Here is a 26,512-nt window from a genome sequence, read left to right on the forward strand (position 1 = left end):
TATCTTTAAGTGAAAACAGATATAAATAAAACAGCAAGGAAGAGCTCTCTGACAGGTGGGTATTTGAACAGAGACTTAGATGAAATAAATGTGCAAGCCATGTACAATACTTGAGAATGTTCCAAGAGCAAGGAACAGATGATGACAAGACCCTGAGTGACAATGAGCACACTGTAACTACCTAGTGACAATGAGCACACTGTAGCTAACATAGTGACAATGAGAGCCCTGTAACTAACTAGTGACAATGGGCATACTGTAACTAACATACAAGGATCAATTTAGAGATAAGAAATAAAATGGAGAAAGGGACAAGAAATAAAGTCAGAGACAGAGGCAGGAGCTATGTGCTGTACCTTGTAGGCACTGTGAAACTTTGCATTTTATTCTCGTGGTTACTGTAACACTCTTAGAGGCTACTGAGCAAGAAGCAAAATCAGATTTGGAGTAGCAAGCTCTGTGCTGCTGTCTTTCCTCCAAGGGAGATGTCAGGGCTCAGAACGCAGTAGCCCTTGGACCTGAGGGAGCTGAGAGGCTCCAGATGGCTAACCTGGCCTTCAGCCTCTGCCCTTACTAGTTACTTTATCTCTGTATTTTTATTTGCCACATATAACTATTCAGAGAACAAATTAAAATTAATGTTACTGTATCCAAAACTCTTTATTTTTGCTGAAAGTCTCAACACAATGAAGACACAGCAATATTGAATTCTAATAAGTGCTTTTTGAATTTTTATAGTTTAAAAATACTTAGTGAAGGATTAAAGTTGAAGTTTGAAAGGGAAATATTGCACAGATTTTTATTTTATTTTATTTTATTTTATTTTTGGTTTTTCAAGACAAGGTTTCTCTGTGTAGCCCTGGCTGTCCTGGAACTCACTCTGTAGACCAGCCTGGCCTCAGAAATCTGCCTGCCTCTGCCTCCCAAGTGCTGGGATTAAAGACGTGTGCCACCATGCCCGGCTTATTGCACAGATTTGAATGAGAACCCACAATAAATCCAAAATTATATTTTCAATTAAAATTAACCTAAAAAAGGAAAAAAAAGTGTTTAATCTAGCTCGGCAGGGGTGGCGCATGCCTTTAATCCCAGCACTTGAGAGGCAGAGGCAGGCGGATTTCTGAGTTCGAGACCAGCCTGGTCTGCAAAGTGAGTTCCAGGACAGCCAGAGCTATACAGAGAAACCCTGTCTCGAAAACAAACAAACAAACAAAAAAGTATTTAATCTATGGGCAGTGTTTTCAGAGATCAAGGTCATTTAAAAAACAATCAAAATAAAGCCAAGTTAATATTTTATACAAAAGCAGATATTCTGACAGAATTAATCAATACAGAAAAACTATACATGCCAAATTTTGTACGTAAAAAATAGTTTTCCAGACAAGTTTACTTTTTAAAATAATTTACAAAAGTATATTATTATTTCTTTAGTAACAGATATTTTTCATCAAAATGTATACAATATATATAGATATTAGAAGGAAATATATCTAACCTTGTAATTTTGCTTCAATCCCATCTTTGTTCAATCCAGATGGAAAACCTGTGTAAGTGATTAAACATTTATTTAAAAAATGAGAGTGTATTTAATTTTTCTTTACAATTTAAACTTCACATAAAATTCGTATCTATATTTCATATAGATTAATAGCAGTTTAATGAGCTCAAAAAGGCTTAACTATTCATAGATCACAACCACTATCTTGAAATCTTTTCAACTGGCTATATTTTGTTTTCTTAATCTGTATTAAGTAATCTGAAACTATTGAGCAAGAACCATGTAGAATCCATTTAAAGATCTATTTTATTATATTTAGTTATGTCTGCATGTCTGTGTAGAACTAAGTGCACTTGAGGCAGGTGTATATAGTCAAAATTTGGAAATGATCTATATGCCTATCCACAAAATAGTTGGCTGAAATGTGGTGTATTGATACAACTGGGTCTATAATTTTATAACAAAAGGAATTTAAAGCAATCCCGTGAACACTATGAATTAAAAGAAACTGAAGAAGAAAAGGAAATACTTCCGTTTACATGAAATTCAGGAAATATAATATAACATGAGCATACTTATGGAAAACCTTCTACATACTGGATGTGGGTATCTGTGTCTATGTGTATATATTTAATTTAACTTTTATACCTAAGATTGCTGTCACTTACTGTGGTAATACAATATAAAAAATTCACTACAAAATAAATTACTCACAAGGAGAAAGAAGTGCAAATTGCAGCAAAGATGAATTTTGCACAAAGTTGATAAAAAGATACAAGTATATACCCTGTAGGGAATATGTGAATATAGTACTCCCAAGAACTGCTGACAACCATGTAAGCCACTAAGGACAATAATTTAGCAATAGGCACTACATTTTAAAATGATGTGCCCTCTGACTGGAGACTTCATATCAACTGGAGCTGTTTAGACATGTCAGGTGGGGCTGGTTAAGAGAGGGTCTGAGGTAGGTTCCCAGCACCCAGGTCAGCAGCTCACACCTGCCTGTCACTCTAGCTCTAAGGGAGGTGGAGACAGGAGGATGACTAGGTGAGAAAGCTGGAGGTGCAGGTTCAGTTAGAAACCATCCCTCAAAGGGGTACAGCAATGACAGAGGAGGACATGTGCTGCTTTCTTCTAGACCCCACTCACCACTACCTAGGTATACATGTATACTCACACAGACATATATACACAAATAAACAAGTAAAATAAATCCTTAGGTATTTATTTTAAAAATAGAATATGTTATGGCTCAGTTTTACCACTCCTCAGTAAATAACCAAGGGACGCTTAGTCAGCATATTCCACAGGGATGCATGCCCAGCCTTAGACATTGCTGCATTCCTCACAATAGAAAGAAACTGAATCAGTCTAAATGTTTGCCAACAGATGAACGGATAAAAAAAATGGACATATGTATACAATGGATTTTTTTCTAGCCATGAAGAAAAATGAAATCATGAGATATTCAGGAAAATAAATGGTAATGAAGATCATTATGTTAAGAGAAATAAGCCAGACTCGTGTGTGTAATCCAGTGTGTGTGTGGGTGTGTGTGATGTGCAAGAAGACTCTGAGAAAAGGAGACCTTAAGGATGATGGAGAGGGTAATGGATCAAGTGACATAATGCAGAAGGGAGCATGTTTGTGGGGATCTGAAGGTCCAGTCATAGGAGGCTGTAGAGGGAGGGAAAGCAGTAGGAGGACATGAACATAAGAAAGCACAACGACAGACACGATGAAAATGTCACAGTAAAGCCAATCACTTCATACACTAGCCTAAAACTTAAACAGAAACCCTCCAAAATATACTAGGGAGAAACTACAAAGAAAGGTGCAGAACAATCGTGGCATAAGGCTCTGAAGCTGGGAGGCTAGGGCAGGAGATTTCTGTGATTCATGGTTTGCCAAGGCCACAAAGCAACTGACTCAGTTCCTCTCCCCTGCAGGTGGCTAGGACTAACTTGTTTTAAAGTTAGTTAAACGAGGAAATGCAGCTTTTATTTAGCCAGCCTGTCTTTTATTACTCTTCCTGCAGGAAGAGAGATGCAGGAAAACTCCACGTTGGAAACAGTAAGCCTCAGCCAAGGGTTCTGTGCCAGCCTTCTGGGCGAGTCTGCAAGCCCTGCCAGGCCTTCAGGCCACTGCAGCTTGGCTGACGTGCTGCCAGCACCTCAAGAGAGACTCTGACCCAGACCTGCTAGCTGAGACGCTTGGGTTCAGAAACCCAATGAGATAATGAGATAATGAATGTCCGTTGTTCCAAGATATTGTGTTTTAAGCAATTTGTTAGAAAACTAATATAATGGGATATTGTTTGCATAAAATGGAAAATTACACCTTATTTGCTTTTATTTTATGATTTGCTTTGTGTTCTTACAAATTGGAAAATGAACAGCTACAAATTTAGAATGAGAGGGAAGCTGAATGATAAGTATGAGAAAGATTCAAAACTTTAAAGCTTTAACTTATGTTAATTTAGTTTATGTACTTAATTTTTTTTCTTCCACTGAGTCTATTTTTAACAGTGTTGATTTTAAAGCTTAATTAAGGACTAGGAGTAGAACAGTGTGTTCTCATTTTGCCTACTCTTACCTCTGAATATATTGCTGACTGCTACTATTTTTTTCTGTTGGTTATTAGTTTCTGTAATCTAATCTTTAACAGTATAAATAAAAACCCTGGTGGTTTGAAAAACAATCACTATATTTCCAGGTCAAAGTAACAAACCATAGTGAGATGGGTTTTTCAGAGCTCTGATATACAGCATTGTTGATCGGATCCAGTCCAGAGCAATGCTCACGTCTGTGATGGTGTGCAGCACTATTTCTGCATTTAAATGTTCAATAAGATGTCTGTGCAAACTAATGGGGGAAAAACTCTGCATGATTAATGTGAATTTCAAGAACATAAATTTTACTTTTTAAGCTCTAATAATATACATATTAGTTGCTACTTTAATAATGAAATAAATTGCAAAAATATAAGAAAATCTTTGAAAGGCAGCTGAAGATCTTAAAGAACTGAGGTTTCTCCTTATTTCACAGTTCTCGACACGTTTTTGCAAAGGTCACTGTGGTGACATTAGCGCGGATTCTATCCGACTTTACCAAAGATAAGTACTTATGGCACACTGAATACCATCCCAGATATTATTCTCTCTCATTATAAAATAAAGCTTAAGGTATGACAATATTTCTCTTATTAAAAGTTAGTAATTACAAATTTAATTCTTGTAAGTTATAATATAGTAATAATTAACAAGACCTTATTACCTTTTTAGGATTTTTAGAACAAAGATATGTACCATTGTGTGCTAAAAATCACCACTAGATCCATGGAAAGAGTTACAGAGATAAAGTTTGGAGCTGTGAAGAAAGGATGGACCATCTAAAGACTGCCATATCCAGGGATCCATCCCATAATCAGCTTCCAAATGCTGACACCATTGCATACACTAGCAAGATTTTGCTGAAAGGACCCAGATATAGCTGTCTCTTGTGAGACAATGCCGGGGCCTTGCAAACACAGAAGTGGATGCCCACAGTCATCTATTGGATGGATCACAGGGCCCCCAATGGAGGAGCTAGAGAAAGTACCCAAGGAGCTAAAGGGAACTGCAACCCCATAGGTGGAACATTATTATGAACTAACCAGTACCCCAGAGCTCTTGACTCTAGCTGCATTTGTATCAAAAGATGGTCTAGTCGGCCATCACTGGAAAGAGAGGCCCATTGGACTTGCCAACTTTATATGCCCCAGTACAGGGGAATGCCAGGGCCAAGGGGTGGGGGTGGGTGGGTGGGGGGCTGGGGGGGGGAGTGTATTGGGGACTTTTTGGATAGCATTGGAAATGTAATTGAGGAAAATACCTAATAAAAAAAAAGGAAAAAAAAACAAACAAAAAAATCACCACTAGATAATTCTGTTGTCTTTAATTCCTAAAATTACGTTAGTTTTACAGTTAAATTGTTAGACTATTTCAAGCAAATGGCCTTAGGAAATCCGCAAACCAATCTCCGTTGTGTACACTAAAGGAAACACGCCACACTAGTCTAATTTCCTTTTGGAACTGCTCTCTGTTACCTGCTCTCTACAGTGTCGTTACAAGCTAGCATCTGCACATACTTCTCTCTTGTACTTAGTCGAGTCATAATGACTGCAGTAGCTGTGGTGTCAAACTGCAACAGAGCACAGGGTTGGAAAGGTTAGAGCACACAGAGGACACAGTCTTTCTCTCAGAACTTTCATTTCACGCTGAATTTTAATATTAACAAAAAGTTTAATTTTAAAAAGTCTCCCAAGTGTAACTGTAAATATTACTTTTGTTTCAATATAACTTAATTTTGACAATATTAAAGTCAAAATAAATCTTTGTAAACTGAATTAAAAATTTAAGATTTAATGTAGTTTTCATATATGCTGATAAACTAAAGTCATTCTGAAAGGTGGGATCTCACTTAAGAAATTTGATGAAGCAGTGGTGGCGCACACCTTTAATCCCAGCACTCAGGAGGCAGAGGCAGGCAGATTTCTGAGTTCGAGGCCAGCCTGGTCTACAAAATGAGTTCCAGGACAGCCAGGGCTACACAGAGAAACCCTGTCTCGAAAAACCAAAAAAAAAAAAAAAAAAAAAAAAAAAGAAAAGAAAGAAAGAAATGGGATGAGGAACTGTCAGAAGGTGGACTGGATAATGACTGGACTCTTAAAAAAAGGTTAAAGATAATTTAAACAAAAGAATACATAACATCACAATTAAAGGTATACTAGTAGATAAGTTCTCTTTCATCCTCCAAGTATTGAAGTAAACAAGAAAACAAAAATAAAGTGGGGGGGGGGGGGGAGGCAGGACTGTAGGCAAGCCTGTAGGGCATTTTCTTAATTAGTAACTGATGTGGTAGGGCTTAGCCCATTGTGGGTGGGGCCATCCCTGGGCTGTGGTCATGGGCTCTATAAGAAAGCAGGCTGAGCAGTAAGCAGCACCCACCCTCCATGGCCTCTGCATCAGCTCCTGCCTCCAAGTTCCTGCCCTGTGTGAGTTCATGCCCTGACTTCCATTAATGATAGACTAATGTGGAAGTGTAAACCAAATAAACCCTTTCCTCCCCAACTTGCTTTTGATCAAAATGGTATTTCATCACAGTAATAATAACCCTAACTATAACACTGTATAATTTGATAGATCTCATTTGTCCCCTAAAATTAAAAACTTGTATGCCCATAACATTTTTATACTTTGAAAATTATTTTCTTCCAGGATGTTGCTCTTTTAGTATCTATACAAATGACTTCCTCATTCAAATACTTGTCAGACATATTTTGAGATAAATATGGATTGACTTTTAATTATAACATTTAATGCTACAACCCTGGGATGTTACATGTTCTGTAACTCACAACAGCCCTTCACAATGAAAAACTGCCTGTTCAAAATGCCCAGACTACCTGACATGTGGCTGATGCCTATAATCTTAGTATTTAAGAGGCAAAACCAGAAAGACGGCAAGTTTGAGTTCAGCCTTGGCTTCTTATTGTGGTCCAGCTTCTAAAATAAACATAAAAATGACAAAACATCTTTATTCAAATAACAATATAAGGTGGAAAGGCCCTTTAAAATTCCTTTAACAGTACCCTCATCCACAGAGAGCAGCTTAGGCAAAGCTGGAATATGAAGTGTATATATCCCAGCTAGTGAGTCTTTTGAAGTTTATTCCATCACTAAAGTTGATTCTTAAATTACATTATTTTTCAATCTAATTTGAAATGCAAACTGAAACCACACAACCGCACCCCCCTTCTTTGCTATATTTAGAATGTCAAAAACAAAGGAAGAGGAAAGCTATTGTCCCTTACCTGGGGTCTGCCAGCTCTCCCAATCATCTGCAGGATGTCGGTCTCGCTGTACTCTTCAAACACACCTCCACTGTAGTGCATGGTAGACTTGATAACAACCAGGTGAGCCGGCATGTTCACGCCCATAGCTAGAGTACTGGTAGTGACTATCAGAGTAGGGATAACCAAGCCTTATAACTTAATTATCCTGGGAAGATATCTGCTTATAAAACATATACTGATAAAAATGAACTAAAAACTCTTAAGAAATTTAGGAAAAGGCATAGAAGACTTTGTTATATAAAATAATAATATACCCTAAAAACAAAACAGCTAATAAGTTCTTTTCAAATTGTCTTATGTTCAATAAAATGATAAAGAATTATATCTTGCCAAAAAATTTACTGTAATATGGATGCACAGTTCTTTTTAAGTTCTTGGAAGAAAAACCCTATCTCAAAAAAAAAAAAAAAAAAAAAAAGGTCTTGGAAGAAATTAATTAGAGTATTTAAGCTTTTTTCTCTTAAAATACTTTCTCAAAATATTTTTACTATCTATAAGAAATATGTTCTACTCACAAAGAACAGGTAGATCTCCAGAGGTAAACAATCCTTCAACCAATTTTCTATCTGACAGCTCCATTCCAGCATGATGGTAACCAACACCATATACCAAGGTATCTATAATAGGAACACATTGCCTGTCAGCCACTGCTACCATGTCACCAGCACTGACCCCTGCTATCAGTACTTAAAGTCATCTCAGGCTGGATGTGTGGCTCCATGGCACAGGGCTTGACTAGGCACCCCTGAGGATCCAGGTTCAGTTTCCAGAACAAAAAAAGGAAACTTGTCTTTAAACTTACCTTTCAGCTTTGAATCCCTTATAGAATATGCAGACTTCTGCAACCTATTAAAATATAAAATTAATGTTATTCTCTGTAACATCAGGAAATTCTGAAAGTTTATTATTTTTATTCTTTATTAATTATTATTATTACTATTATTATTATTATTAGTTTTTCAAGACCGGGTTTCTCTGTGTAGCCCTGGCTCTACTGGAACTCACTCTGTAGACCAGGCTGGCCTCAAACTCAGAAATTCGCCTGCCTCTGCCTCCCAAGTGCTGGGATTAAAGGCATGCGCCACCACGCCTGGCTTTTCTTTCTTTCTTTCTTTCTTTCTTTCTTTCTTTCTTTCTTTCTTTCTTTCTTTCTTTTTTTTCCTTCACGCTCCAGCCCCGCTCACTCCTGCCCCAAGATTTATTTATTTATTATATGTAAGTACAGTCTAGCTGTTTTCAGACACACCAGAAGAGGGCGTCAGATCTCATTACAGATGGTTGTGAGCCACCATGTGGTTGCTGGGATTTGAACTCAGGATCTTATTTTAAAAAGAGATTTTCACAACACCATCATCCAAAAGCTATCTTTTAAAAAAACAAAACAAACAAAAATCCACAAGCTCTGACAAGTTTTATTAAAGGAAAGCCTTCTTCATATACTTTTACGAGTCTGTCCTGGCTTGTTTTCAATATTATGGAAATCCCTGGGTAGTGGCAGCCAGGGTGCATCTGTAGCAGGAGGAGGCACTGAAAGCCATCTTTAAACCACAGGGACTATTTCAAGGGAAGTGGACTGGGGCAGAGGAGGAGTGTGGGAGGAGGAGCAGCAGTAAGAGTCACTGTGTGAAAGGCCCTTAGGATTATATGCCAACAGGAGCAGCATGGAATACCTAGCTTTCCTGTTCAGAATGTATTAGCTGTAACATTAAAACTCATTCTAAACCAAAAAATTAGAAAAAAAGAAACACCCCAATGCATGCAATTATGTGCATGGGGTCAGAAGAAACCAGTCCCAGAATCTGCCTAATAATGTTTGTAAGAAATAAGAAGTTTCAAGCCCGCCTTGGTGACCCACATGTCTTGGTGACAGAGAGGGAGGCAGAATGACTGAGGTTCAACCTGTGCCAGTGCTGTGAAACAGAAGCAAAGATGGGGCTGGGGAGAAGGTCAGCGGTGAAGCGCCTGCCTTCCATGCACAGGGCCCTTCCTCAGTTCCTAGTGTCACAGTGATGGAAGGAAGGACAACGTTTAAAACTCTACTACATCATTAGTAAGTGAAATAAATAAAAAAATAGGCATAACTTTTTTATTGTGTTCTGTACTTCTCCCTGCCATTGGCATATATTCATAAGGACATTCCCTTTATGTAAAACACAAAAACAAAACAAAAAACAAACAAACACACTTAAGGAGAGGAGGAATTTATGAAAGAGTTTTGATCGTATGAAACCAACAACTGTCCTGTGGGCAGAAGGGGGTGGTAGAGAGTGAGGGTGGGGTGATATGTGTCCTGGCTCTAAGGGAGCCCACAGCCTGTATATCTCAGGCTCTCAGGGATACGTTCAGCTAAGAGCACAGAGAAGACACAGAGTCTATGCAAATAAACCTCTTAAAGCACAAAGAATTCCACCCACCTTCCAAACTGACATCATCATTAGTCTGAGCGAGGAGACACACTTACTTCTTGTTGTCACTTCTTATTCTGACTAAAGGTGACAGCACAATCTGACCTCTGTTCACTCCCAGCAAGCAGAGGCTTCGAGTTATTTACAACTATCCAGGTCCCCTTTCCCCTATACCTACACTTTTGTTTTCAATTCCACTTTTCCATTTTCTCACTCAACCCATAAAGCCACTGTTATTTTTATTGTACACATAAGAAACCTAGGCTTGAAGATAAGGTTGAGGGATGCGTCATGTTCTCACTTCACCTAAGCGATCCCCAAAGGTCCTCCCCTTTTGCACACACCGTAGTTTCTGCTCCACAGAGATGATAAACTTAGCATCCTTCACAAGAACAGAAGCAGCCTGCTGCACACCTTTCCTTGTTGAACAAAACTGAAAATATATCAGAGAATTACATATCAATCAGGTTAAAAACTGGACATCACTCCCCAAGCCAGCAACTAAGAATCCGTACCACAAGTGTGGGCTTCTGATCGGAGTATGTTCGAATAACACTGTATACTTTATAGTTGAGGGCCAAATCAAACTTAAATTCAGTTTGGCTACTACTGCAGGGAAAACCCAGGACTACTTTCTGAAGTTTCACAGGTCTATGGCTCTCATCCATTTTCAGACATACAGCAGGTCTCTCACCATCTGAGAGCCATTCTGCGATCTGCAAAACAAAACATAAAACAAAAACAAAAACAAAAACAAAAACAAAAAACCCAGAAGTATGTACATTACATTTTTTCTAGTAAAGTTCTATAGCTAAAATAACAGGATTGTAGATCACGTTAAAGTCATGGTCTGAAAGTATTTAATCAAACCATCTTTTTTCAACATTACATATTTCACTAACATTACATTAGTAAATGCTACCAATATCAGTGTTTCAGGACTGTAAATCCTTTCATATGGTAGAGTTCGACTAGCCATTAGTATTTTGTTTTACATTCCCTCATAAGAGCCCAAACTAGAATTGAAATAATTTGTTCATAAAAATCAAAGTTTCTGTGGTGCTGTAAGTCCTGCTTACTGTTCAGAACTACTCCTGAAAATGACCGAGACTTTTGAATGTCCCTCAACATTAGCAACACAGTAACAAAGCAATGACTGCCTTATGTTGGTCTTGTAATCAAAGAATAAATATGTGGCGGGGATGGGGGGCAGAAGAGTGCATCAGATCCTTTGGACCTACCTGGAGTTACAGCAGTTGTGAGGGTCCTGACATGGGTGCACCAACTGAACTGTGGTTCTCTGGGAGATCAGGAAGTGCTCTTGACCTCTGACTCATTTCTCCAGACCCCAAATAAACTCTCAAGAGATGGCAGCGCCAAAAGCACATTTCAGACGCAGTATTAGAATTACTCATCAGTTACTGATTCTGTGGCAAGTGGTTGCACTGTGTTTTACTTACACTGACAATGAACCGCCTGGCATTAAACTCCCCAGGTCTGATCCAGGTGAATAATGAAGTCAATGTTAACTGAGTTCTCATTCTCACCTTTGTGGATCATGGTCAGCATGGACTCCTGCAGGGTCCTCGCAAACAGCAAATTTAAGACATGTTTACACTGAAATTCTTTACAAAGGATAACTAGATTCTTTCACAAAGATGGGTACTGTTGACTCAGAAAACAGTGCCCAAGATTTAGGATCTAGGGAGAATGACTGAGGTAAACACAATGCCTGTGGGTGTCAGGATTGGCCTGGCCTGGTCTATAATAACACAGAAGTCACTAAGGCTGTTGTAAAGCACACATGACACCACTCAGAAGGATGGGTTTTCATGGCCTAGAACCATTTCTCAAGATTTAGGTAGATGGAGTCCAGGAAAGCAGAGCATAAGTCTGGGAGAATGAGTGGAGCCTGACTCCACTGATAGTAAAGGTTACCAGGCTGTAAAGTACACTCTGCCCCAACATTCCAAGAAAAACACCTAAGCACCTCATTCCTTCGAAAAGATAATCCATGTGTTTGACATTTTCTGGCTTCTCCAGTGCTTGTCTGTGTGCCCTCTATACCCTATATCTACCCATTGAAAATAATGAACATTCTATGTTGTTCTTGAACATAAACAAAACCAGTCGTAATTTTAAGAATAAGAAATTTAAAAATAAAAACAAAATTTGCCAAGGGAAGAGACAATATAGCAACTATTTACAAAAGTAATTTCTAAGTATTACCTAAACCATAATAGGCTGAGAAGTAAATAGGAGTGAGGAAAAGTAAGACTATATATACTAGCTTATAAGACATTTGCTTAAGAGCCTGGAGAGATGGCTCAAAGGTTAAGAGCACCAGCTGCTCTTCCAGAGAACCTATGTTCAATTCCTAGCACCCATATGGCAGCTCACAAGTATCTGTAACTCTAGTTCTAGAGAATCCAACACCTTCTACTGGCCTCCAAGAGTACCAAGCATGTATAAACATACATGCATGCAAACCATATAATATACATATAGTAAAGTGAAAACTTTGCTTAGGAATTAAAGAAAAAGTCATACATGATTACAGAAAGTATAATAGTGGGGTTGGGGATTTAGCTCAGTGGTAGAGTATTTGCCTAGCAAGCCCAAGGCCCTGGGTTTGGTCCTCAGCTCTGGAAAAAGAAAAAAAGAAAGTATAATAGTGCAAACAACTATTATCTTTTATTCTCCTGTAGTAATTGTCCTCTCCGTGACTTACTGCCTCTGTCAGCTAACCTAGGCCTAGTCCTGGAAGCTTCTACCCTCCATACAATCTCATCTAGGCCTAGAATGTTTTCTACCTCTGAGCTCATTGCTGAATACGCTCACCCTTTCTTTCTATTTCTTTCTGAACTCTGGCTGGGTGGTCAACTCAGCTGTTCTAGCTCAAACTACTCTTCAAGTTGACTAATTCAATCTGCTTTTCTCTCGGCATGGGCATGTCTGATTGGCTCTGCTTGGCCTCAAAATAACCCTGGCAATCTGTTCTAATCTTCTGGCTCCTTCTCATTCTCTGACTTGTTCTGTCTTCACCTGTGTCTAGCTTGTTCTCTCTGCAACCTGTCTCTGTAAAACTCTCCCAGTAAAAAATACCTCCTCTGCGTGTGTGTGTGTGTGTTTTCTCTTAAATAGCCTCTCTTTCCTGTCTGTTTTCATGAGAATTGGGCATATCCTGTCCTGTCAAATCATACATGACACATTACTAGCCAAGTTATAAGGTGCCTGATATAGGTAAAACTATGAATTTTAGGTAAAAGCAAATAACATATTTGTACTGAAAATATTTTATTAAATGTTATCAAATTTTATGGCTGTAACTTTATTATGTCAATGAAATCTGGCACTAATAATTTTCTACATACACTTTCCTACTAAACTTATTAAGTGACTGTGATGGTTTGTATATCCTTGGACCAGAGAGTGGCACCATCTGAACGTGTGGCCTTGTTGGAATAAGTGTGACCTGGTTGGAATGGGTGTGTCACTGTGGGTGTGGGTATAAGATCCTCACCCTAGTTGCCTGGAAGTCAGTCTTCCACTAGCAGCCTTTGGATGAAGACATAGAACTCTCAGCTCCTCCTGCACCATGCCTGCCTGGATACTGCCATGCTCCCACCTTGATGATAATGGACTGAACCTCTGAACCTGTAAGCCAGCCCCAATTAAATGTTGTTTTTTATAAGACTTGCCTTGGTCATGGAGTCTGTTCACAGCAGTAAAACCCTAACTAATACAGTGACCAACAGAAAATATCATCTTCTCTGAGATCAAATTGACTAAATATCCCACAAATAATAAAAGGTGAAGCAGGTGAAGATTCTGACTTACATCCTCAGCATTGGGAATTGTTGCAGACACAGCTACAAATCTTACTGGAATAGGGCTGGCACTTTCTAAAGCCCTAGATAAAGACTGTACAGTTTTCATTCTGCTAACTACAACTTCAAGAGTTGGACCACGATTTTCATCTTTAATAACATGCACCTAAGCAAGAAATCAAGAGAGAATAATTAGGTATAAAACTAAAAATTTATTTAATCAATTAAAATACACAATATTAATACTTTTCCTTGAAAAAGTAAGCATTTTACATTTTAAGGGACTAAATACATTACTTTACTAAAATGTCTTTTCTTTCTATCCTTTTAAATATCATCTGTGTTTATCTCTGAAAGTGAACGTGTTTACTACCTCATCGATGAGAAAGAGTCGAACCAGCTGGATAAAAGAGTTGTCTCTCCACTTCCTCGTCACACTGTCCCACTTCTCCTACAGAAAGAATACAAGTAGTTCAATCTAACAAGAAACCACAAGTAGTTAAAGTATTTATTAAGACACTGATAAATTTTATCAGACATATTACAAAGGGCAGTGTTTTGGTTGAGTCTTTAAAAATCTCCCCAAAGAGATGAGGATTCAAAGTTACTTGAATGATTTTAAGAGTCTTAAAGAGGCCGGGCGTGGTGGCGCACGCCTTTAATCCCAGCACTCGGGAGGCAGAGGCAGGTGGATTTCTGAGTTCGAGGCCAGCCTGGTCTACAAAGTGAGTGCCAGGACAGCCAGGGCTACACAGAGAAACCCTGTCTCGAAAAAAAAAACCAAAAAAAAAAAAAAAAAAGAAGTCTTAAAGAACCAGGTCTTCAGTCTTCGAAAATTATTTAACCATATATGTATTGATTTAACCACAAGTCACAATCTCTTCATATTTTATGTGTGTGAATACTCTGCTTGAACATATGTTTATGCCACATATGCATGCATGCCTGTGAAAACCAGAAAAGGACATCAGACATCCTGAGACTGGAGTTACAGATGGTGTGAGCCACCATGTCAGTGCTGGGAATCAAACTCAGGTCTTCTGGAAGAGCAGCAGTGCTCTCAACCGCTGAGCCTCCTCTCTGGGCTGCTAATTATGCCTGTTAAGCCCTATCAAGGTACTCCTCCTATAATATATACGTGGACAAATGAATATAATGGATAAATATGACTATAAACTATCCACAATTACAAATTGGTTTGTCTTACTCGTTGTTCACATATGTCGTCGTTTCTCGTCCACCTTTTTATTTATGGATATTCTCTCCATTTTCTGAATGCTAGTACTTTTATCATTTTGTTTACATTGAAAATACATGCTTGCACTTTGTGTTTCCTTTTAATAATGTTTCTGAATGAAGACAAATATTTTCAAGTAAATAATGAAATGTAAATAGTACTTACTGGAGTTGTTATAATTATATTTGCATGCTGAATCTCAAATAGGTCATCCATTACTGTATCACCAGTAAGTTCTTTACAATTCAAGCCTACTGGCCCAAACTTTTCTTTCCAGTCATCAAACCGCTGACTACAAAGGGCTTTTATTGGTGCCACTAAAATAAGATATTTATTTTGAACATTAGTGTAATTTTAAAATGTTTTTTTTAAGTCTAGTTAATAAAAGTAAGCTAAAACATACATTGCTGTGTAATATTGATAAAATAAAAACTAACAATACAAACCTAGTAAGCTATAAAAGTAATCACCAAGAAGAACTAAAAACTTAAACCTAAGTGATTGCTCAGGCAATCTCCAGATGGGGAGAGATGGGGCAGCAAGTGATTATTGCTCTTCATGGAAAGTCTTTTGTGATTAGTTATCTCTCCAAATTGTATGTATATACTATTTTGGGGACATTTACAAAATATACACCTAAAAAGGAGAATAGATGTTTCTATGTAAATTTCTAAAATTGTAAAATATATGATTATTTGCTCATTTTGACTATTCTCTTTTAATAAGTGTAAAGTTCAAATCCTTGATTCAAATATTTTTTATGATCAACTCTAGAAAAACATTTCAAATTTAATGTAAGAGATGAAACCAATTGTGGCGCGTCTTTATTAAAATGTGCAGAGGGCTAGAGTTATAGTTCAGTGGTGAAGCTCTTTCCGAGCATGTGCAGAGCTCAATGTCTAGCACCACACACACACACACACAAAAACCCCAATAGTGTGGGGAGAATTTGTCGGCTAGTAGTGCTCAGTGGTAAAGTGCTGTTTACAGATTTAGTCAGAGCACCATAACTAAATAATGTTTTTAATACCAAATAATACTGTCTATGCCCTGTAATAACATTGTTTCTACTTCGATCTTTAATTATAACTAATCATAACTTTTATAATATATACTTACTGTAAACAATCTTCATGTTTAGCCACGGCAATGGTACTTCCATTAACAATCTTGTTATTGCTAGCTCAAACACTACAGTTTTCCCAGAACCAGTGGGGGCACAAATCACAAAATTCCTATCTGTGTAAAGAAGCTGAGATAAAATTGAACAATTATAAATATATAGAATTTTTTATACATTCTCCATTTTCTAGAAAAATGTGCTTTAAGAAGATAAGAACTACTGGCTCAAGCACGTTGACCTCTCTGATTCCTATGTGTAGTCCTGCTCTAGACATCTCAACCTCAAGAACAACACATTTTCTCATACTGTACAATTCTGTCAAAAAGATATGCTGGGGGCTGGTGAGATGGCTCAGCAGTTAAGAGCACCGACTGCTCTTCCGGAGGTCCTGAGTTCAAATCCCAGCAACCACATGGTGGCTCACAACCACCCATAATGAGATCTGAAGACAGCTACAGTGTACTTACATATAATAAATAAAATTAAATTAAGTTAAAAAAAGAGGATTATCCAATGTTTAAAAAAAAAAGATATGCTGGTCATAAGACAAAGTCATCCCTTTACCCTTCAATGAAATTCTTATAAATTTAATAAATACAAGCTAACTCCCTATATGACTCATGCACTCACTTAACAAGTATTTTCTAATCTCTTAAGGCATACAAGACCACAGCTAGTGAGAAGAGGAAGATAATTAAACAAGTGGAAGATACTTACATCATCAAAGGCTTTGGATTGTATATAGTTGAAGTAAGGGAATTCTTTGAATATACTTCTAAATTTTGCCGCTTAGAATAACATTAAGGAGTTAAATATTTCAGAATTTAAAAATGTTTACTTTTAATTTAAAATTTCAGTTTTGGTGCTATTGACCCTCATAGTATCTTATAGTAATAAGGTATCTTATTAATTAAGCATTTTAAGAGTTAATGGACGGAAGCTGGAGAGATGGCTAAGCAGCTAAGCACATTTGTTCTTGCAGAGAACCTGGGTTTGATTCCTAGTACTCACATGGTGGCTCAAATTACATGGGATCTGATACCCCCTTCTGACCTCTTCAAACACAAGGTGTACATGTGGTACAACATGTAGGCAAAATACTCATACATAAGACTTTTTTAAAATAAAAAATGGAAATTATTTTACTCTGCTTCCACATTCCTTTATTCTAAAGAGAACTTGTAAAATTCCTGTGGGAAAACAAAAGATTACAAAAGGGATATAACTTGAGAGTTAAATAGAATGAAGAAGATCTGAATATATGGAGACATGGCAATCAGAACTATTTTTAGTTTGTTCTTTTCTTGTCTTAACTAAGACGCTCAATTTTTATATTTTCTTTAGTGCTCAAATTTTCAATTATTAGTTGCTAATTTTGGCTGCATGTCATTAGTGGAAATGTATTCCTGGTCAGTTAATCTTGAATCCCTTCATTATGCATATTTGCTTAATAAGATGAACTCGGATCACCCTTCCCCTTTTAGAAAGTTTAAAGATAGTAATAAGATACAAAGAGTAATTAATTAACCTAGTCTGTACAGCAATGATTCTCAACATGTCAGTTGTGACACCTTCATAGGGTTGCCTAAGACCATCAGAAAACACAGATACTTAAATTATGGTTCATAACAGAAGCAAAATTACAAAAATGAAGTGGCAACACAGCAGTTTTATGGTTGGGAGTCTCCACAACAGAAGGAACTTCCAGCATTAGGAGGGTTGCAAGCCACTGCTCTAAGGTGAGACTGCTGCCAGCCTCAGGGATTTTTAATGGCAGTCTTCTAATGAAGTTGCAATTGATCACATACAGTCATTACCACTATATGCAAAATGTATTACTAGATCTAGAAATCTCCAAAAAAGAATGAGTTTCTATCACTGAGGCATTTAGAGCTTATTAGAAGGTAGAAAGATGGTTTAGTAGTTAAGAGAACTTGTTTTCTTGCAGAGAACCCAAATTCTATCCTAACACCAGCAGCAGGCAATTTACAAACACTTGTGATCTAGTTCCAGTGACCCTTGAACTCCTACATATACAGGCACACACATACAAATAAAAGTACATTAAAAATTAAAAAATATATTTGAAAGCACAGTTGTCTAACAACTATTTTATAAGGTATTTAAGTACTCAAGGGTTGTTCTAGTAATGCTTTTAAAACGTTTACATCAGATTTATATGACTTCTCTATCTAAATTTCCCCCTTTCCCTCCAAGAAAATGGTTATAAGACCCTACATCCTATTTCCCAACTCTTCCCTTCAATCTCCTATGAGCCTTTATTGCTCTGACTTCGGATCCTCTGACCTTTACCCTCATACTCTCCTCCTTTATTTATAATGGACTCTACTATTCAGAAACATCAGCCATGTACCCGCCATGACATCTTCCCCCTGCCTTTAAGCTTCATTTTTCTCTCGAATTTCTTTCTCTTGCACCTTATGGCTTACATCTCACCATATTAAGAAGGACTTCAACAATATGAACTAACCAGTATCTCCCTGAGCTCGTGTCTCTAGCTGCATATGTATCAGAAGATGGTCTAGTCGGCCAACACTGGGAAGAGAGGCCCATTGGTCTTGCAAACTTTATAGGCCTCAGTACAGGGGAACACCAGGGCCAAGAAGTGGGAGTGGGTGGATAGGGGAGTGGGGCGGGGGTATGGGGAACTTTTGGGATAGCATTTGAAATTTGAAATGTATATAAAGAAAATATTTAATAAAAAAAGAAAAGCTTTCTTTTCTTCACCTGCAGTGCCCACCTGCTCTCTATCTCTCACCTGCTCTCTGTCTCTTTGTTCTACGGTACCCTCCTCTTCATGTACGTGAGTCATGGGGTCTTCACCAGGTGAAAACCAGGATAAAATGTATTCTCTGTTCTACACAGTTGTGATTCCTCTGCTAAACCCCTTTATTTACAGCTTAAGAAACAAGGAAGTTTTGTGTGCTTTGAGAAAAGTCATTAAATAATATATAATTTCTGAATATTTCAAAGCCTTTTCCATCCTTTTCCTCTCTTTTGAATTTCATCATTATATTTTATTTTTTATTTTGCACATAATTGAAAATTCACATATTGTTAAATAAAAAATACAAGTTTAGACTTGAAAAAAGAAAGAAAGAAAGTAAGTAAGAAAGAAAGCCTTCCCTGCATATTTTATTAAATTCAGTATCTTGAGCCTTCAATTCCAACAGTCCTAATTTCATTCTCCTTTACCTTTTCTCACAATTATTCAGCTCTAACTCACCCCTACCTCCCATTGCAAAAACAGTAACTCAAGGACAAGTATTTACTCTTTTCTTAATTGGTATATTTCACAAGCTCACAACAGTGTCTAAGTTAATGTAGGTTTGCACTTATTAAACCATGTAGTTAATTTCTAAATTATTATTTCATTTTACTTTCAGCATGTCATAATATTGTCATAATATATACAGAGAAGCAGGCACACAGATACACACAAATGAAAATAAAAACTTAAAAAATATATTTGAAACATGTATATGGAAATATATTTGTGACAAAATAAAAATAAAATTTAGAGTTTGACAGTCAATCAGCTTTTGAAAGAATAACAGTTTCCCTCAAGGAATATTTTCCATATAAAATATTTATTTATAACAAGCCTAAGAGAGGCCTTTCATGCTGTCTTTTCTCTCATTAGATAGTTCTACATCAATTTATATTCACAAAATGAATCTTTGAACAGAGTAGACATAGATTCAGTCTCCCGGTGCACAATAAACCTCAGCTGGTAGATGCATCGTCTACTATCACTGAACACTCAAAACCAAATGTGTCTTTTGTTCCACAAGCTTTCAGCAGTGCGCTGCACTTATCTGTTATCCTGGAGGATGTCTGCTGGCACAACTGCAGGCTGCAGCTCTGGAGCCAGAGAGGTCTGACAAGAGTTGGTGTTGTCCTGAGGATCTAATTAGAGTCAAATACTAAGAAAGAATCTGTAAGCGTGTGTAGAGAGAATCGATTGTGAACTGTGTGGAAGCATCACCTGTCAATAAAAAACTAATGGCCTATTAGCAAAAGGCAGGAGATAGAAGGTGGGAGGGAGTTCCAGGAGAAAGAGGAACTCTGGAACATAGTGATATGCAAGAAATTTGCCCAGACTCTAAGGAGGCAGACGTTCTTCTGGGTTCCTGTGCATCAGCAAGCTCCTCAGGCCAGCACGTGCTTATGGTGGCTAGCTCTGGCTCCCTCCACTCAGGCTAGCAGGCTGCCCTTGCTAGCCTTTGATCTGTTTGTCCTCCTGTGAGAGCTGAGCCTCATCATGGCCGTGGGCACCTGCTGGGAGCTGAACCTATCGGGCCCGGTTCTGTGAAGTCTTTTTGTCTGCTGGCATGTGCTGAGGCTCCTGTTCCTTACTAGCTCTCTCTTACAGGGGTTTAGCCTCCTGCCTGGCTAGGAAACTGTGTGGAAGCATCATCACCTGTCAATAAAAACGGGTGGCCTATTAGCAAATGGCAGGAAATAGAAGGTAGGAGTTCCAGCAGAGAGAGACAGAGACAGACCGACAGAGACAGACAGAAGACAGACTCTGGGAGATAGTAATATGCTAGAGATCTCCCCAGACTGTGAGGAGACAGACATATGAAACTGAGGAGAGGTAACCAACCATGTGGCACACATAAAATAGAATAAATGGGTTATATAGTTACAAGCTAGTCAGGAATATGCCCAAGCTTATAACCCAGGCATTTATTCACATATAACTAACTAAGTCTCAGAGTCATTATTTAGGAACTGGAGCACCAGTAGAAAAGACCTTGGTTACATATATGTGTCCAAACAATCCACAAACTCTTCTGCTGTTTACTCTGAACAAAGTACAGAAGATCAGTGAATTTGGCAATATATTAAGTTATTAAAAAAAATAAACCAACGTGAACAACTATAGACTTAACAATGACATCTAAATAATAGAACCACATCAGAGTGCTACTATAACATGAAAAATCCTTAAAATTCTTCAAAGGATAGCTTTAAACCATCAAAATGCTTCCAACAAAAGAACACCCCATCATACAGATAACCAGATAGCTGGTTTTTAATTTTATTTTTGAGATATAATTATATTTCTCTGTCCTTCTTCTCCCTCCAACTCCTCACCTATTTCTCCCTACCCCCTTTAAATTCATGACCTCTTTTTCTCTAATTGTTCCATGCATATATTTAGGAATATAATATACATATTATACAATATAATATAACGTTATGTATTATTGTATATAATTATTATATTATAAAGTGTATAAAATATAAAATATGCATATTATATAATGTACAATAATATATAATATACATATTATATTCTAAAATGTAACCTACTCAGTCCATATAATGTTACTTGTACGTGTATTTTCAAGGCTGACTGTTTGGCACAGGACAACCATCTGGTGTGCTCTTCCCTGGGGAAGACCACATCTCCTACTCCCAGCTCTCCTCAGTTGCCTATAGTTCTTCCTGTAGGGTTGAGGCCTCCTGGACTTTTCCTCATCCATGTTGACATGCTCATTGATATCATTCTTGTTCACCTCATGTTTGAGTAGTCATGTTGCCCAAACTTTATAGTTTCCAATGTTACTAGGAGACACACTCTCATGGCAATACTCCGATCCTCTGGTTCTTACAGTCTATGCCTCCTCTTTTGCAATGTTTTTTGAGCCTTAGGTGTGGGAGTGTTTTATAGTGTATCCACTGGGATTGAACTCCATTAATCTGCATTTTGATTGGTTGTGGTTTTCTGTAATGGACTCTGTCTATTACAAAGGTGTTTCCTTGTTAAGGGTAAAAACTACACTTATCTGTAGGTGAAAGGACAAATGTTTAGAATGTTGTCAGGGACTGTGCTGGCTTAGTAAAGTGATAGTTGTAGGATCTCCTCTAAGATCCATGATTTCACTATCATTGAGCAGTTAGTTATGTCTCCAGTACCAGCATGAGTTCTCTCTTATGAGTGGATCATAAGTCCAATTAGGGAGATGTTGTAGCTCCAAGGTATACATGCCACTACTGCACCCTTAAGACTATCGTACCACACTAGCTGTTGATGTAGTTCACAGGTGTCAAGGCTAGTGGTTGGCTGCCTCCTTCCTTCGGAAGCTTGAGTAGTACTTTCTGATACCTTAGAAGCTAGTCCTTAGAGATGGGGCATTTAGGTCTAATTAGACAATGGTTAATTGCCTATTACTGAACTATTTCTTATGTTCCTCTTCTACTAGTGCAAATACACATGTGTGCATATGTATGTGGCACCCCAGATATTGACCTCAGGTGTCTTCCCTTGCTCTCTATTTTATATATTGAGGTAGGTTCTCTTGCTAAAACTGGAGCTTACTGTTTCAGGCTATTCTGGCTAAGTCACCTTGCTCTGGTGACTCCATCTTCACTCTCTAGCTCCATTACAGGCTACCATGCCAGCCTAGCTTTTGCTGGATTCTAACATTGGTTTCCTGTTTATGGAACCACTTGGGAAAGATTAGGAAGTGTGGAAAAGGTATGTCATTGGGAGTAGGCTTTGAGGTTTCAAAAGACTGCTACTATTCTCAGGCTCTCTCCCCTTCGACTTGCAGATCAAAATGTGAGCTCTCAGCTAGCTGTTCCAGCCAACATGCTTGCTGCTTGCTGCCACTCTGCCCTTGCATGATGGACTCTTCACCCTCTGAAACCGTAAGCCAAAGTAAATGTTTTCTTTTGTAAACTGCTTATTGCTTTGGTCATGGTGTTTTATCACAGCAATAGAAAAATATCTAAGACACTACTCAGTAATCTGAAATTCATCTTCTTCTTTGTAGATGTAAAAGGAGTATTATTACAAGAATATTCTGAATACATTCAAGTAGTCACATTAGAAATGTCTAGGTATACAAACTTGATTTTCAAAAACTTCAAATGAGAGTCCTTCTAAAATATTAGTTAGTAAAATGTTCTCAAATCCACAAAAAGCTGCATTTGCTTAGAGTTCCCTTATTTGTTTTATATCTGTATTTGTATGTACAAGTCAATATATCAAAGTTCTTCCAAGGCCACAAATCTGATTTCTGTGTTTATATTATCACAGCCTGAAAACAGTTCATAAACTAGAAAGCCTGCAGATCACACTTGGAATAGCTCTGACGTTCATAGTGTGTCTCTTACATGATCCAAGACTTATTTTTCTATCTTTTTCAATGCTACCCAAAGTAAACACACAAGAGTACAATGAAACAAAATCTTGAAATATATGATTTGATAAATGGAAAGTAGCTATTATGAAATAAAGGATACGGATTTCTGTGACAGCTTTCAAAGAACCTAAGCCATTTGGGGTTATGCCTAAAAAAAAAAAAACTATATAATTATATGGATTTTTAAACTTTCCATAAAAAGCTCCAATAACATTTGTATAACATTTACTGAGAGGTAAGTTAAAAGGTAAAGACAGAGCTAAAAAATATAAAACATATATGGAAATGCATAAATTGCACATGGTAAGAGAACTTATTTACTCTATTTTGTATTCTTCTTTATGCTAAGAAATGCAAATTAGTTTGTATTTTCATAAAAAGCAACTAACTAAATAGGCAAATAAGTAAGAAGTTACCTTGAATATCATGAGGCTGAGATGCAGCAGGAAATGACAGTGCTTTGACTATGTCTTGTCCAACTCCAGAAGCAGAAAAAGCATCATTTGCTTTGAATTTGCTTGTAGAATACTGACGTTTCTGCTTACTATTGCTACACGTCCATGCATTCTCTTTGCTTATTTTTGTTTGGGTAAGTTTCACTGGGCTGATATGAGAACTCAAGTTTAAACTTCCATCAGCATAGTCACAGTCATGTTCATTGTCACATGTTCTAGACAGTCTGAGACAAACACACCACCACGTTTTCTGCTTTTAACATTTGCTCAAAAACTAGCGTAAAATTATTCTCTTAAAAATACCCATAACTATAGTTTATCGTTTCCTAAAATTCATCTAAGTTTTTGTGGCAGGCTGTCTCCAAGTTGGCTCCAATGGTCCTTGTCTCCTGGTAGTCACAGTCGTTTATGATCTACAAATGGACTCACTAAGCCAGAACTGACCTGTGTCACAGCATACATTCTAGTAAGTAGTACTATACATAGGCAATTCTGAGCTATGCTTGATAATACTATAAGCTCATGAAGACACTTTCCCTTCCACAAGGATTCTTGGATAGATTATGCTACAGAGAGCTAGTCAGCATACCATGGAAACACATTTTAAAACCCTGGAGAGGCCCATGTGGAGAGGCACTGAAGGATCCTGTCAACAGTCAACACCAACTTGACAGACAAAAGGAGTAGTTGACAAAAAGTGAACCAAGAATCCTTGGGAGACATCAGGTAACTATATACAATGTGACTGATTGTGGCCTTTTATGAAACCCCAATTATGCTTTTTCATGGGAGACCCCAGGCTTAAGCTACTAATTAACTTGTTCCTAACACATAAAAAACATTAAAACTAACAAAGTTTACTGTTGTTTTAAGCCAGTAAGCTTTGAAGTAAGTTATTCACAGCAACAGATATCTAATTAAACTGATGAAAGTCAGCTAAGTGCTGAGGTAGGGGACTCGCTAAATAAATCCTAACAGCAGTTTCTCTAATTGAGTTAAGAAAGGATGCAGAGCCCGTTTTGCAGGGCCCTGGCCTTGTAGATGAATTCAAAAGGAGCACAGAAGGCAATCTGAGGATGATTCTCTGTAGTTAGAGAAAAGGCAGCCATGCATGTAATCTCCACAATTGTGAGAAAGGAACTAGAAAGAGGGAGGGAAGGAAGTAACATTTTCTGAGTTTGAAGTTAGAAAGCAGACAAGTTCACTGGAAAGTCTACAAGCAACTGCATGGGGGTATGGTCCTCAACCTACCTAATCCTGTAACCCTGTAATACAGCTCCTCATGCTGTGGTGAACCCCGACTATAAAATTATTTTTGTTACTACTTCATAACTGTAATTTTGCTACTGTTGTGAATTGTGATGTAAATATCTCTGTTTTCCTATGGTCTTAGGTGACCCCTGGGAAAGGATCATTCAACCCCCATAAAGGGGTCGTAACCCACAGGCTGAGAACTGACAGTCTAAGGGACAGATTTTCCTACTATTTTCATACCTTGCCTTCAGCTGTGTAATTATTTCTTTTCATTTTCAGCTTTGTTTGGTTTTTAGGTTACAAAACCAGACTTTTGTCTTACACACACTCGTGTGTGTGTGTGTGTGTGTGTGTGTGTGTGTGTGTGTGTGTGTGTGTCTGTGTGTGTGTCTGTGTGTATCTGCCAGTCTGTCTGTGTCTTTTCTCTGGGGAGATCCCTGGCCATGACCAGACACGGAAGGTGCCTTTTGTAAAGGATATTACTAACTAGCAAAACTAACCATTGGAAAAGCATAATATTATCAAGCATGCCATTTGTGCTAGAAGATGCTGACACATCTATGTTCATATGTATAGTTCCCAGTCAACCGAATCTTCCTTGGCCCTACAGTTCATCTCTGTTTACTTGAAATCTAGTTTTCATGTTAATTTTGAGACATAGTAGTAGTCTCACTGTGTAGCCCTGCTTAGCCTAGAACATGCTATGGCCCTGAACATCTAGTGATCCTTTTGCTTTTGCCTCTGAGTACTGAGATTACAGGCTATCTCTTTTTGTTTAGTTTGTTTTATGTAGGCATCTGAAACTATAAGCCTCCTCTCATGGCCACTGTCACTGTGTCACACAGGCCTAGGTGTGCTGTGCTTTCACTTCACATGCCATTAGGGGTGTTTTGTTCTCATTTGACTCAGGCTGTTTCGTGTGTTGTTCAGTCTTTATGCATTTGTATGTATTCTTTAGTTTCTCTTGCTGTTGATTTGCAATTATTCTATTGTGGTCAGACAGAATGTAAGAAATTATTTAAAATTTTTATACATTTGTTCTGCTGACAATGTATATTCTGCAGTGTCTATATGGACTTTCTGTAGATGTTGTGAGGTCTCTGATCTTGGAAGGCGTTTAACTCAGATGATTCTTTGTTCATGTTTTGTTAAAAGGACATATTTATTGGTGAGAATAGAATACTGAAGTCAAACACTTACTATTTTGTTGGAGTTAATCTGTTTCTTTGTATCCAGTAATCTTTTATGAAACTGGGTGCACTGACGTTCAATGTTTAAAACTTATGCTTAGAATCATATCTTCTTGATATATTGCTTCCATAATTGGTAAGAAGTGTCTTTTTATATCTCCGATTTTTGTATGAAATATATTTTGTCTAATTTTAGAATGGCAATGTCTTGCTTTTTAGTTCCATTTGCTTAAAATACCTTTCCCTGTCCTTTCACCCAAAGATTGTACCTGCCTTTGACGGTAGAGTGCATTTCTTAAAGGCACCAAATGGATGCTGTTTCTCTTTTCTTTCCTTCCCATATTGAGACTACTACCACTACTATTACTGTGATGATGATGATGGTGATGATGATTGTTTTTCAAAATAGGGTCATCCCATGTAGCTCCACCTGTCCTGAAA

General features: G+C 37.7%; 1 protein-coding gene across 1 annotated transcript in view; it reads right to left on the reverse strand.

Moving 5' to 3' along the window:
• Positions 1-26,512, reverse strand: part of Hfm1 (helicase for meiosis 1) — a 101,228-nt gene that overhangs the window by 57,689 nt on the left and 17,027 nt on the right. The window contains exons 5-19 of the mRNA XM_085836978.1: positions 23,589-23,851; positions 23,273-23,320; positions 16,709-16,779; positions 15,988-16,120; positions 15,034-15,185; positions 14,005-14,082; positions 13,642-13,797; positions 10,317-10,517; positions 10,146-10,234; positions 8,199-8,242; positions 7,912-8,013; positions 7,355-7,500; positions 5,588-5,682; positions 4,232-4,365; positions 1,496-1,543 (exon numbers count right to left, since the gene is read on the reverse strand). Coding sequence (XP_085693104.1) covers positions 1,496-1,543; positions 4,232-4,365; positions 5,588-5,682; positions 7,355-7,500; positions 7,912-8,013; positions 8,199-8,242; positions 10,146-10,234; positions 10,317-10,517; positions 13,642-13,797; positions 14,005-14,082; positions 15,034-15,185; positions 15,988-16,120; positions 16,709-16,779; positions 23,273-23,320; positions 23,589-23,851 — 1,760 coding nt within the window. The remainder of the gene's footprint in view (positions 1-1,495; positions 1,544-4,231; positions 4,366-5,587; positions 5,683-7,354; positions 7,501-7,911; positions 8,014-8,198; positions 8,243-10,145; positions 10,235-10,316; positions 10,518-13,641; positions 13,798-14,004; positions 14,083-15,033; positions 15,186-15,987; positions 16,121-16,708; positions 16,780-23,272; positions 23,321-23,588; positions 23,852-26,512) is intronic.

This window comes from Mus caroli, unplaced genomic scaffold (assembly GCF_978045245.1).
Source record: "Mus caroli unplaced genomic scaffold, Mus_caroli_1 scaffold_4, whole genome shotgun sequence".
Classification (NCBI taxonomy): Eukaryota; Metazoa; Chordata; class Mammalia; order Rodentia; family Muridae; genus Mus; species Mus caroli.